Source organism: Passer montanus, unplaced genomic scaffold, assembly GCF_014805655.1.
Source record: "Passer montanus isolate IOZ18808 unplaced genomic scaffold, ASM1480565v1 scaffold15, whole genome shotgun sequence".
NCBI classification, from domain to species: Eukaryota; Metazoa; Chordata; class Aves; order Passeriformes; family Passeridae; genus Passer; species Passer montanus.
Window position 1 is genome coordinate 1181264 of NW_024362051.1, and position 13557 is coordinate 1194820.

General features: G+C 43.7%; 1 protein-coding gene across 1 annotated transcript in view; it reads right to left on the bottom strand.

The window, feature by feature from the left end:
* Positions 1 to 13557, bottom strand: part of WWC1 (WW and C2 domain containing 1) — a 66800-nt gene that overhangs the window by 33522 nt on the left and 19721 nt on the right. The window contains exon 2 of the mRNA XM_039701640.1: positions 2877 to 2986. Within this exon, the coding sequence (XP_039557574.1) occupies positions 2877 to 2986 (110 nt within the window). The remainder of the gene's footprint in view (positions 1 to 2876; positions 2987 to 13557) is intronic.

Below are 13557 nucleotides of genomic sequence, written 5' to 3' on the forward strand. Positions count from 1 at the left end.
CCCAAGAAGGGTGGTAGGAGCTGCTGCATGAAAATTCCTCTATTAGAAGCAATGAGGAGGAAGACTGCAAAAGCCTCCAATTCTGAACACCTCTGAGAGGTGGTGAAGCACTGCCAGTGCTCCAAGCCCATCCACAATCTGACCTGGGGAATGCTCAGCAGACAGCTCACAGAGAGGATGGACAACACACTGAGGTATTGAAATGCTTTGTGTCCAGATTTATTCTAAATATTCACCTCAACCTTTTTCAGTAATGAAAGCATTAACTGCAACCCCTTGATTGCAGCTCTGAGCTTTGGTTTTCAAACATGTAAAACCAATCAAGAAAAGTATTGGCCAAGGGCTCTCACTGAGCCCAGCTACTGAGAAATGCATAATACATTCAGAAGTGAGATGAAAGAACTATAGAAATTCAGGTTATTACATCATTTGTTGTCTTGTGAATTCCTAATTTAATGTTGAGCTTGTCACAAATAAATCTGCTTGCTTCATGTTGGAGGAATGTAGGTTTACAATGCTTGCATCAGCATCATTTCTTTGTATCACACTCCAAAGTTCTCCCAGAGAGGCGCACTCAAGGCTATGCATTAATACTTTATTAGGAATATTCTGGGTACTCAATTTAATTTAATTGTATTTATTTTCCCTCAGAGGTGGTTACAATTGTTCTCCATCTTGCTTCTTTTAATGGATCCTGTCTTTAGATTTCATTTAAGTCTATTCTTGGGCTCGTTTCTGATAATTAATCTCAAATACTTGTACAGTATGAGCAAGACCCAACATGGCTCCATTCCCTTCCCACCCTCAGCAGTTCCTTCCTGCCAGGGAATCTGCCAGAGACCTTGGAGAGGAAGAAGGTTTTGGACACTCTCCAGAGGATACTTCAACATAAACCACAAAGCTGAGCTGCTCGATTAGGTTAAGGTAAATGGATGTGCTCTGCTCTGTTGTGATCTGGATTAGAACTGGCACAAGAAATATGTCTTGAGTTTTCTCCTCTTCTTTTTAATTTTTGAAATTCCCATTTAAATACTGAGGTCTCTGACATCCCACAGAAGTGGAAGTTTTTAAAAGGCACTGTTAGTAAGCAGGTGTCAGCACTGCTGGAAGGCTTCTCTGCATGCCCTTGAATCCTGTGGTGCCTGTGAGTGGCACAGAGCAGGGGTACCTGCCCCAGACCTGCAACCAGACCTCTGCATGTTCACCCTGCACCAACTCAAATGTACAAATAAAACCATGTTTGGTTTGTCCCACCTGCATTCAACCATTCAGGCTGGAAAAGGCCTTCAGGATGACTGAGTCCAACCTCAAACTTAACAATGCTGGAGTTTCTGCTAACTGAAACCCCCCTCCAGGGGTCCAACAGGCTTCCATGTCCCAGAGCTTCAGGTCAAGGCAATTTTCTCACTCCTAGACTGTGAAATGGACACCAGACCTGGTTTTACAGACCTATAGGAGATACAAATTTGTGCCTTGCAACTTAGCACCTTCTAAAGCAAAGTTTGTCCACTCCTCTCCCCTGCAGATCTCCTTTGTGTGATCCTGTAGACTTGCCTACCTTTTCCAACTTTCCAATCAAAAGAAAAATCAACATCCCTACCTCACAGAAAAATTGGATGAAGCTATTTAAAGATATGTCATCCTAAAATCACAGGATTTAGAAAAGTTCTAAATAAAAATATTTGTGTCACCTTTACATCTGGGAACTTATGATATTTGTATTGTCAGGGTCAATTAGAGCTTTTGGGAATAGGCTTTTTTCATTCTGCATTTTTAATACCCAAGAGAAGTTGCTAAAGATTGGAGGGTGCAGTGTCAGGCCAGGTGAAGTTGTGGCAGTTTTGAAAAAGGGAAGGGTGTGAAAACGAAGATAACCAAGGGGGGTTAAAAATCCACCAAGGAAAAAAATGCACCAGACTTCCACATTTTTATTTTTTAAAAAATCATGTAATTAAAAAAAAACAAACCCAAAAAAACAAACCCAAAAAACAAGTTAAGTTCTCAGTTGAAGTCCTAGAAGTAGATTTAAAAAACCTCACAACTTAAAAGCACTTCAAGACACTTTTGTCTTTTAAAAGTTTCTTTCAGCACAAGCTGCAAGTTCCCCTAAAAGGGCCTGGACACGGACATGGTTCTGCTGTGAATTTCTGGGCTGCAGCTGGAGCTGTTCTGTAAAGAGAATCAAAGTCATTGATTTGTTTTGCTTATTACTTCTCCAGGGGATTTTTCTAGCACAACCTGTTACAGTTATTCTAGTAATGTCTGTAATGATACAACAAATTTTCTTATAATTCAAATGAGCTTACAAAATTATATTCTTTTGGTCTATCAAGCAATCTAGCAAAGGGTGTAAGCAGTGGCCTAATTTGAGGGCACAGGATAAAGACACCCCAAGCCTGAGCCCTGAACAGGACATCCCAAGCTTACTTGAGGGTTTTGTCTCCAGCGAAGGCAGCGTGAGCTCCTGCTGCCAAGGGAGCTCACGTTCATTCAGCTCACCCCTGCCAGGGGAATCAACACAAGACCTTTGCACTGCTTCTGATGGTCTTGCCACAGGGACAAATTCCAGACTAAGAACAAACTCCAGATCACTGCTACCCAGCTGGACTCCTCAGCAGAACCAAATCTGACAGAGGTGTGTCCATAGCATTGGCTTGAACGTGGCTGCCAGTTTGAAGATTGCAACCCAAAAGGTGTCAAATTCCTGCTCAGAGAGGAAAGTACTTTGTATGATGTAAAAGGACAGGATTTGATTTCACAATCTGCAGATCTCATGGACTCTAAAACATGCTGTTAGCAACTCTGTGGTTTTGTGTTCAGTAAACTTTATTAGAGGCACAAATCACTCTGCAAAAACACAGCAGCATGTCACTTACTGGTGTTGTGGTCTATGTAATAGACTCCGACCTGAGGGTCATAAGCTTCTTCCCATCCTAAGGGCAGCTCATCACTGATGCAGTCAGCAAAGGTCAGTGGTTTAGTATACCTGAAACACAAAATAACATTTAGCATGAATAAAAGAACACTCCCACATGCCTGTTCCAAACAACTGACCAGAGAACAAATGCCACAAGGGCTTCAGTATCAAAACCAAAGAGAAATGAAAACTATATTAAAGCCTTTGTTCTAATCAAATAATACACCACCAACTCTTCCCTTTCTCCATCTGAAGTTAGAGCAAGATGAATTCATTCTGGCAGAGCTCCGGACCCTTGCCCAGCTCAGCCAGTACTTGCTCGACAAAGGAACATTAAGAACTTTGCCAGAAACAATTCCTGCCTCTCCAGTGAAAGAACAAGACTGTTTGCAGGCAAGTCCTGTACCACAAATATGTAGACAAGAAGGAGCAAGATGAGAAATGCAATTTGCATAGCATGAATAAGTAAGACTGAACGATCAATAGCCAGTGTTGAGGACTGTGGGACCACTTGTCATGCAACTTCTCTCATTTGCATTGCAATATGCCGTTTCATTAATGACAAATAAGATTAGTTTCTCAGTATCAGAAAACGTGTAACCCACTCTGTCTGAACAAGGAAGTATTTCCACAGCACTGCTCTGGTGAGTTTTTCTATTACAGAGCACAGCCAGCAACGCTCTGAAGGCCTGTATGGCTAAACACAAAGCTGAGAGTATCCACTCCTTGAGTGGCCACACAGATTTCAATCACCAAAACCACGTCCCTTTCCTCCCTTTCACTCAGAGTTAATGAGGTTCAGCTTGCACCAACAAAACTGCAAACCAAACAGCACTGCAGGGAGGCACAAGCCAGGAGGAATTAATGCTGCAGGTGCCTCACATCCCCAGCTGCCAAAAGCACAAAGGCCCAGAGATCCATCACACAAGCCCAGTGCTCTGCGTAGTGGATGTATGGATGGATGTATGGAAGGGGGCTGAGTCTGCCTTCCCAGAGAAGCCCTTGTGGCAGAGAGCACAGGACACACTGTACACCACCACAGTCCCTCCAGGCAGGCACACACCCAGAGCAAAGGGGCGAGCAAGCACCTACAGAGCTGCACCCAGCTCTGCCAACACAAGCAGCACATCACAGGGAGCCAAAGGGGACACAGAGCAGCTCTGCAAGCCACTGCAAGGGACTGGACAGCTTTCCAGCCAGTCTTCCCTACTCAAAGGTAATTAAGGAGGGCTGACAGACAAAGTTTTACTAAGTTTTGAGCAGACGTCATCTGGAGGCACTGAGAACCAGCTGGCACTCCCGTATTAACATCTTACAGTCACTCATTGTTAAGAGGAATTTTAGGGAAAAAAAAGCTTTCAACCAGAAGATATGGCCTTCAACTTACATATATGACTTCAACATAAAATCAACATTTAACAACTAACGTAATTCCCCCTAATATGACCTATGAGTCTGGTATGCAGCGAGAATGGGGTGGGACCATTTTTGTAAAAGCCATGTAAGCCACTAACACCTCTAATTTACCTGCTGTTGCATTTCCCTTTCAATGCATTGCCTTTGCCATATAAAGTAGAGTTTCAATCACTACTCTCTCAGCAAATTTCAATTTAATTTAAAGCTCTGCTGTGCAAAACAACTCAGAGCTTCACAACATGGAACTGTGAAACTTTCTCCATAAAGTTTCACTGCAGGGTTTATTTTTACAGTTCTTAATCTAGACTGTGTACCAAAAGTGTGTTTGTATAGAAAACAGAGATTACCTGAAAATAAAATAGAATCTCAATGCTTGTGATTGCTATCCCTTATCCCACGTTCTTCCCTGTGGATCAAGCTGAGTACCCAATATGTGCTGCTCTGAGTTGATCAAATCAAAGATGCACAAGGGTAAAAATGCAGAGCAAGGTCAGATACAAGCCACTCTCTGGAGATAACACAGATGAAAGTGCTGTAGCAAACGTGTTGGCAATGTTAAGTTAAACACCAGGGTTAACACTTTCCCCCTCTCTGAAAATGGCATCTACTTTTATTTAGCCGTAGTGGTTCATGTAGAGGCTGCACAGGTAGGGGAGAGGGAGGGCACAGAGCTAAATGCTGAACTAGATGTTGCCCTCCCATCCCTGAGAGGGGCACAGTCATGCTGGGATCACAGAACCATGACACATGCTGAGCTGGAAGGGACCCACAGGGATTGCTGAGTCCTGGCCCTGCACGGACATCCCCACAATCCCACCCTGTGTATCATCCCTGAGAGCACTGTCCAAACACTCCTGGAGCTCTGGCAGCCTTGTGGCCATTACCATTCCCTGGGGGGCCTGGCCAGAGTCCCACCACTCTGTGGCTGAAAAAACTTCCACCTCTATCCAACCTAAACTGCTAGGCTCAGCCTCAGCTGTTTCCTCGAGTCCTGTCATGCTCATGGTAGAGATGGGTGCCTGCCCCTCTGCCTCCCCTCATGAGGAAGGTGCAGACCACAATGAGGGCTCTCCTCAGTCTCCTCTTCTCCATGCTGAGTAAATCAAGTCCCTTCAGCCACTCCTCAAGCAGCTCCCCCTCCAGACCCTTCACCATGCTCATGGCCATCCTCTGGGCACTCTCTAATGGTTTAATGTCTTTGTTTACACTGTGGTGCCCACAACCACAGTGCATCACTTGGTGAAACACTCTAAACACTGCTACTGTGGTGCCCACAACCACCCCCAGGAATCGAGGCTGCAAGGCACAGAAGTCCCGGGGTCTTCTCCAGTGCATCACTTGGTGAAACACTCTAAACACTGCTGTGAATTGGTGCCATGACTGCGGCTCTGCCACTTCTGTAGAGCTTTGTAAGAACAGGTGCAATTCCATCCTGTGTCTGCAGCCCCTGGCATTGCACACCAGCTCCATCCAGCCGTGCAGAGTGATTAAACCAGGAGCCATCTCCCATGTCCCAGCTACACTGCTTAACAGTTTTGGTGAGGGATCCAAGCAGAATCCCTCAACACAGAGCAGTAATTAAACCCATACTTAAAGTACATTATGTAAGGGTGTGCTGCAGACATAAAACACACCTCAGTAAATTAATTTGTGTTACACACTGAGTGGAGTTTCTTGCAGAATTTTGCTCAAGAATCCCATCTAACATTAATATTAAACCCTGTCTTGGTAAAAAACAAAAACCAGTGTGATCAGCCCTATCAGCCCTAAGTCTTTGGAATACTTTCATCAGGGAATGGCACTGTAGTGCCAACTTTGGTGCTCCAAAATGTAACACCAAACTTATAAAGCTTCTGTTCAGCTTTTGTCCAGTCTTATTTTGTTAGAAGCAGCTGAATTCCTTATAAAAGTGCTCAGAAACCATCAGATTCAATAGGAAGTGAGCACCAAGCAACTGAAGGATGCTTATTCCTATTTTCCATATGAAATGCAATGCATGAACTACATCCAGCCAGTTCTTTCAGTTAGTTTTGGAAAAAGGAAGAAAAAAGCAAGGCAGGATCAGTCTGCTATAGCAATGACACAAGCCAACTGGAGACTGGCCAGTTACTAGGGCTCAGAAACAGACAATTATTTCACTTTTGAGACTGATATTTTCAGCATATCTCACAAGGAGCACCCCTCACCAAGAACAGAATAATGCCCTTATTCCTGGTTGCCCATAGCTTCCAACTATCCCATTTGTAAACAGAATAGTAATTAGTTTTATAACTAAGAGTGTAATTCCACTTCTTATAGACAAAATAGCTATTTCCCCAAATAACTGCAGCTTCATAACCATATTACTTACTTTTCTAAGCTCCTTTCCCTAGCTGTTGTGGGAAAAGCTATCACAAATCAAAGTAGCAATAGTACAATTAGAAGAAAGACATGTAATATGTTGCATAGCAAGACTCTGAATACAGCATAAAAAGAAAAAAGAGATTATTTCCTTGTTTTAGGATATGATTTTAGGGGTTGTTATGAAGACTAAAATAAACCAATTTTCCAGAAGGGATCCAAAAAAGCAGTGTTTCCCCAAGCATACTCACAATGATGGATTAAAGAGCAAAGGGAGAAGCTTTCTCCCAGCAGGACATGATTTAGTTAGTGCATTACTGCTGCATAAAACAGGACTGTTCCTCTGCATGTGGGAAGTTAAAGCTAGGACACATCTGCAGGACTATTCCTTTGAAACCTCTCCTTTTCAATTCACAAAGCTTCCTAGCTGCCTTGAAAAAAATCTCATCAGCTCAGGCAAACCACATTACCACACAATAGGTTCTCCCTGCAGCTGGACTCAAAGCAGCAATGCACAAAAATACACCCCTTTCACCACTAAGGAAGGACACCTGCAAAGTGGTTTGTGCATTCCTTACCCTCCTTCCTTAGGGAAACCTTCAGATGCACTCACTCAGTTTTCACATGAAAGCAATGAACCCAAAAGTTCAGAAAATCCTGACTCTATGACTTCTGATCTCCAGCCACAAAGAGGGAACCAAGGGGCAAAATTAAGGTCTGTACATATGGCACTTTCTATGAAACCCAAACTGACCTAGTTAAGAGATGACACTTAGGGACAAGAGTTTGTTTGCATCTCCCAGCTGTGCTCCCTTTGCCCTGACACCCATCAGACATCAGTTAGCTCTGAACTACTCCTGAAGTGCTGCATCTCCTTCTAAGCTGGAGGCTGAGCTTGGTGTAGGAGCTCTACAAGAGAAACTGCCTGAGCTGGAGAAGATATTTGTAAATCATAGCCTAACTCTGGCCTTCCAGCTCACCCAAAAGTAACCCATACGTTCACCCCACAGGAACTCACCCATATCTCACATTCATCATACCTGTGACTGCCACTCCCCCATAGGCATGTTTAAATTGGGGTCATTATTGGGAATAATTAGTATTTTGAAAAAGATGTATCAACCTACATTTATCAATTTCCATTATATTTCCTTAGCTTTCAGTGTGTAATTTTTACATTTCATTCCATTCATGAAATTCAAATTTACTTGAACAAGGGCAATTCCTCATTAGGACACCTGGGAAACAGGCACCCACAGCAACCACCACACACAGCAGGTCAAGGTGGCTGTTCAGAAACTAATCCTGTGTCAGAGGTAGAAGAACAGCATCACCCAACTTCCTAATCTGAGGAGCATCTGACAGTCTTCAGGCAGAGGCAGGACAAGGGTAAAGCCACTGCTCACCATCAGCCATGCTGAACATCCCGAGACACTTCCATCTTTGCAAAATGTTTGCCCACAGTAGCTCAACTATTTGTACAGCAAATGATGTCCAAATCCCACTCCCACAGCACAAAATAGAAAGTTAGCTTCCTACCTCTATTTTCTAAGTCACATTATTTTAAAATGAGAAGGGTTTCTATATTTCTGATTTTTGATCACCTTCAGTTTCTATCACAGATAAAACTGGAAGCCAATGTTATCATGTGCAAACAGTATTAAATGAAAACTTGCTCATCTTAGATTCAGAAAGCCTTTCTATATTCTTGAACTCCACTGTTGTCAATCAAAAACCTCATTACATGGGAAACTGAAGGCAAATAATCCTTGTATAACCAGTTTTTGATTGACAGAAGGTTTGTTAAACATGGCTGTACAGAGATTCCTAGCAGGAGCTGGAGATGGGTGACCTGTGCCACTTACAAATCTGGAGTTAATACTGCAGGGGTAACAGAAATCAATTCTGAACTGCCTAAACTAGGAAATGTTCTTTTTGTAATTACTGCATTTTGGTATCAATTGGGGGCCTCCAGCAGCAAACCACGAGCAGCTCCTGGTGAGGCTCAAAGCCACGATGATGAGTGCACGCAGGTGGATGTGCACTCAGCAAACACCAAGCTTGGGTCACCGAGAAGGGAAGGTTTATAAACCAACAGCCAGGGCCAGGCTTCCACAGCGTGCATAAACCCCCTTAATCCCTGTGTTTGCAGGGCTCCTCAGAGCCCCTAACAAAGTAAAGCCATTTAAACAGGAGAGCCTTACTGTAATCAGTTCAGGACAGATCACATGGCCTCGTATGAAATCCTTCATGACTCTACGGGCGAGAGGACAGCCCAGGGGATTTCCTGCAGTCTGCTGTACCCACAGCAGCAGCTCACTGCAGCAGGAACAAAGGCAGCACCTGGATCACTCAGGACTGTCACGTCAGCTCCTCTTACAGCTACAGCCTGAGCTGGCAAACACTTTACCAGCCCTGCAGAGCTCTGCCCTTCCCTCCTGCACTCACAGGTACGCAGCAGGTGCGAGGCAGACAAGCCCTTGGGCAAGAAGTCAAGCCACAGGACACAATAATGAGTTGTGGCAGATACTTCCACTCATACCATTTCTCTTACAAAATCAAACCACTTTTTAACCCAGCATTTTGCAGGAGAAGCTTGGAGTCAGGTTTTATTTTCAATGGCTTCTGGTTTTTTGTATTTTTTTTTAATACAGCATATCTTCATTTCTTGTTTGAATGGAACTCACTGCTCATTATGTGTGTGGATGTGCTACACAGACCAGGATGAGCTAAAGGCACCTCAGTTCCAGCTGTGACACTGGGCTTGCTGTGCACATGGAGTTTTGAGGAACTCAAACTTCCAGCAGAGCTGCTACTGGAACTCAGAAGGCTGCTGCAAGAATCACTGCCAGGAGGCTCCACACGATGACATACAAGCTTCTTTGTTTTTAATGAGGTCATCTCATTCTCAAGACAGACGATGATTATTTTTAAACTTCAGCACAGAAAAACCTATCACTTTGCCATAGTCCTAGAAAATTTGTCTGCAATCTCCTCCTCACAAAAGCTTTTAAAAATAGACACCTACACATTTATTACTCAACTTGGTGATCCAGCCCTCAAACACACCAGGGCCATTCGTCACTATAGTAACTGTTTTCCCTGGGAGCATCTTCTCTCACTGCAGGGAGGATTGCCTTTGGAGGCTGCAGGTGTGGCAGTGAATGTTTTATGATCTTGCTGGCAAAGCTTTTCTCACCCCATCTCCACACACCTGTGCACGATTAAATGCTCCCTTGGATTCCCACTCCAACAGCAGTTTAGGGACCAGGCAATGGGAACAGCTCATCCCAACAGCATCCTCAGCAGGGACACAGCAGTGACACAGCAGGCAGCTCCAGGCCAAGTCACACTTCAGTGGCACCAAAACCTCACCAACTGCAGAGGAGCTGGAAGGGGAGACTTCTACACCCAAAGGAGCAGAAAGGCCCAATTCAGGATCACATTAGCAGAGAACACGAGTGTGCTTGCCAGGAAACAAGGAGAAGCTTTCAAGAAGTGATCACAGATTTCAGAAGCTTCTTACCTATACTCCAAGGAGAGTATAGCTATGAGAGATCAAGCACAACATTTCAAAGTTTGGAAGGGAGACATTATGTCAAACCCCACACACAGGCCCAGTCACCTTAAACTTCTGGTTACCTCAAGCATATCTCATTTCAGTGACTGTCAGTGTGTGGTCCTAGTTTTGCTGTGATAAAGCATAACTGGGAACAGAATTACAGTCTTACAGTAAAATGGGGTCAACTCTGAGGAAAAAAACCTCCATATTTGAAGCTGTTAGTGTAAACCAAACAAATTTGCTTAAACTACAACATAAATATTACCAAGAGAAATGGCTTAAAATAAATAACACATCTCCTCAAGCAAGTCAAACTGCAGAGCTGTTTGCTTTTCAGAAGTGGTTGTTTTCATTGCCATGGTTATTGATTATCCTCTCAGCCTCCTGAAGACCTCTTTCCCCTCGTATTTCCTCCTGGCCCTTGATGCTTCAGGCATTGGGCCACCTCTAGGATAAGCAAGTCCAACACCTATCCTCAGAGTTTATTTTCCAAGCTATCATAATTTCATACATTTTTACTGACATTCAGGAACTCAGTGATGTTTTCTGGCCAGGTCATGAGGGTAACCTCTGTACCTTGTTCAGGTATCTTGAGTTGTGTGTAATTTACCAATTAGACCCTCTATTGCTTTCACTTGTGCAGATAACATTTAAATTCTTCCTTTATACAGAAATTAGTCACATACTGCCTGAGTAGATTCTCCACAAAAGAGATCAGGAGACATCAAAGACACCTGAAAGTCAGGTACCAGTCTGTATTTCAGGTATTCTGAACACAAATTCATTTATACATTTCTATTAGTCAAATGGTTTCACAGAAGCATTAATCTATATAATACATGGTTTATAACCCCACCAGGCACAAAAAGTATGCCTTGAACACCAGCACAGTCAGCTGCTTGCTTGTTCTAGCCACTTCTGCAAAGGCCTGCATGTTTACAAGCTCTGCTTTGCACACACTGACAGTCTGTTTGCCTGTGTATGTCTCTTCAGTGCAGATCATTTACCTCTGGAAGCAAAGAACAACGAAGTTATTTGCAAGGAGAAGGCTATCAAAAACCACTTGCAGATTTTAGATCATTCCCAGTGATTAACAAACCGGTTCTGCAAGCAGGAGGTCAGTCATACCTTCTTAATCACCCAAATGCAAAAATTCCTGGGATAGTTCAAGGTTAAAAAGTCAAGAAATGGGAGATGAGGCTTCTCACAACATTAACTTGCCTGCCAGCCTTTATATCCTGCACATGCTTTCCTGAACCAATTAAGCAGAAAAGATATAAAAGTGTAAGGTACAACTTGATGAGAACAGTACAACACTACTGAATTAAAAGCATACAGGAGTTGGAATTTAACCATGCAAGTAATTCAAACATCTTTAATTTTAAATAGCTGACATTGTTTTTCAAGTTTGCTTTCAGTTCTTCTAGGATGAAAAGCAGCCTTGCCACAAGCACAGCCTGAGCAGATTAACTAAAACTAAGTCAGCTTTCTCTTCACTTGGAAGCTCAACTGTTCTTGAATAAAGGGACTGGTCACATCAGAATATGGTGTAAATTGCCTACCAAGCATCCATAGTAGTCAGACTAGTTCCCTGACATATTTGGGAGATTATGAACTGGAAGGCTCTGTCTCTGCTCCTACAGCCTGCATTCCTGCTTCCCTGAAAGGCTGCCTAGTGTGGGTGGCAGCAGTTTATATTGGCAAGATGCCTCGAGATAAGGAGGTGTATAGGACAAACTCCCCCCACAGTACAGCTCCTAGAGCAGGGAACCAATAGCTACTGTCAGAAAAAGATAAATATTTGAGATCTCAGCAAGGAGGCAAGTATGGAATAATTGCCCTACCTCAGCATTCAGGAACACGTGCAGTGAGCACTGTGCTGACCATCCAGGCAGGAATGATGGGGAAGAGATTTAGGACAACTGGGCTTCACCAGATGCTGAATTTACACTTCATGTACAGTGATTACAAACCTGAATTCCTTCAGAAGAAAAGCCCGGTGCTGTACGTCTCACCAGCACGCTCTGTGAACAGCAAATGCCTCCTGCAACAGCTGCATCCTGCAACCTGCTCCTGTGCCCTTTCTTCACATGACATTTGAAGTGGGAAGATAGACAACCCCAGGGCGGCATCACTGGACTCATCTAATCTCCCCAGTGGAGAAAACAAGCATTACTAGTATGAAACCCTCTTTAGAAAGGACAAGGGAAGTACAAGAGTTTGTTTTACACGCACATTTTCTCATGATGCTCCCTGGTTCACCTCCTGCTAGCACTGGGCTAATTGCTCATCCATACAGCAGCTTTGGTGGGGCTGCCTGCTTGCTATTTTTGCATTATAAATGTTCTGACTGAGTTATAGAGCTATCTGATGGTCCCAATGCCCAACAGGAACATTGGCAAGCTCTCTGGTCTGCAGCCCTTGCAGAACACAGTCTAGGCAAGCAGCAGGGCACCACCAGAGCATCTTCTGCTCCTTGCCCTAAGTCACGTCAGCTGCACTCAGCTCTTCTGCAGTGCCTGAAAATATTACTGCATGGCTCTGATCTGACATCAGCCTGCCACCTTGGAAATCTGGCCAGACAAAGCAGAACCCTGCTACACAGAGGAAACCACCAAGCCACAGGAACCCCCAAGAGGCCTCAGGGCACCCACAGAGCCCCTTCAATGCCGCTGAAAACTCAGCAGTACCAGGAATAGACAGGAGTATTTCTGGCTGCCTGCAAGAATCAGAGCAGTTGCCTGGTTGAGATCATGTCAGAGCAGTGGAGAACACAGGAGAACAAAAATCCTTCTGCTTGCAAAGCTGCTGTGAATTCCAGATACAGAATACTCACCCAAGCATCAGCATAGCCCTGCAGACTGCAATCCATGCCATTCCCTCAAGAGTGGCAAACCAAAACTATTTCAGCAGACTCAGCCTTGTGACTTAGTGCAGAGGACAGCCTTTGGAAATGAAAGCATGGCAATTAGCTTCTGATCCAAAGAGGAGAAAGCCCAGGTTACACAGCCCTCAGCTCTTGAATGCAGCACTTAGAATTCACAACATGAGCTTTACAATCTACTACTGTTGCTGTAAGTGTTGAGGCAATGTGTTCTCAGATCCTGAAAAGCCATACTGTATAAAAATGAACAGGAATGTCAGAATAAGAGCAAATTTCCAGAACAACCTTCTGAGAGTAAAGCTTTAGGAGATGTACAGTTAGAAGGTAAGAGTATAAAATTAATAGGTTTAGTATCTTTTTCATCAAAAGTAACAAAGCCTTGATTTACCATGTAGTTAAGCCACAAAAAAAATCATGCCAAACTGTGCTTATAGGCAG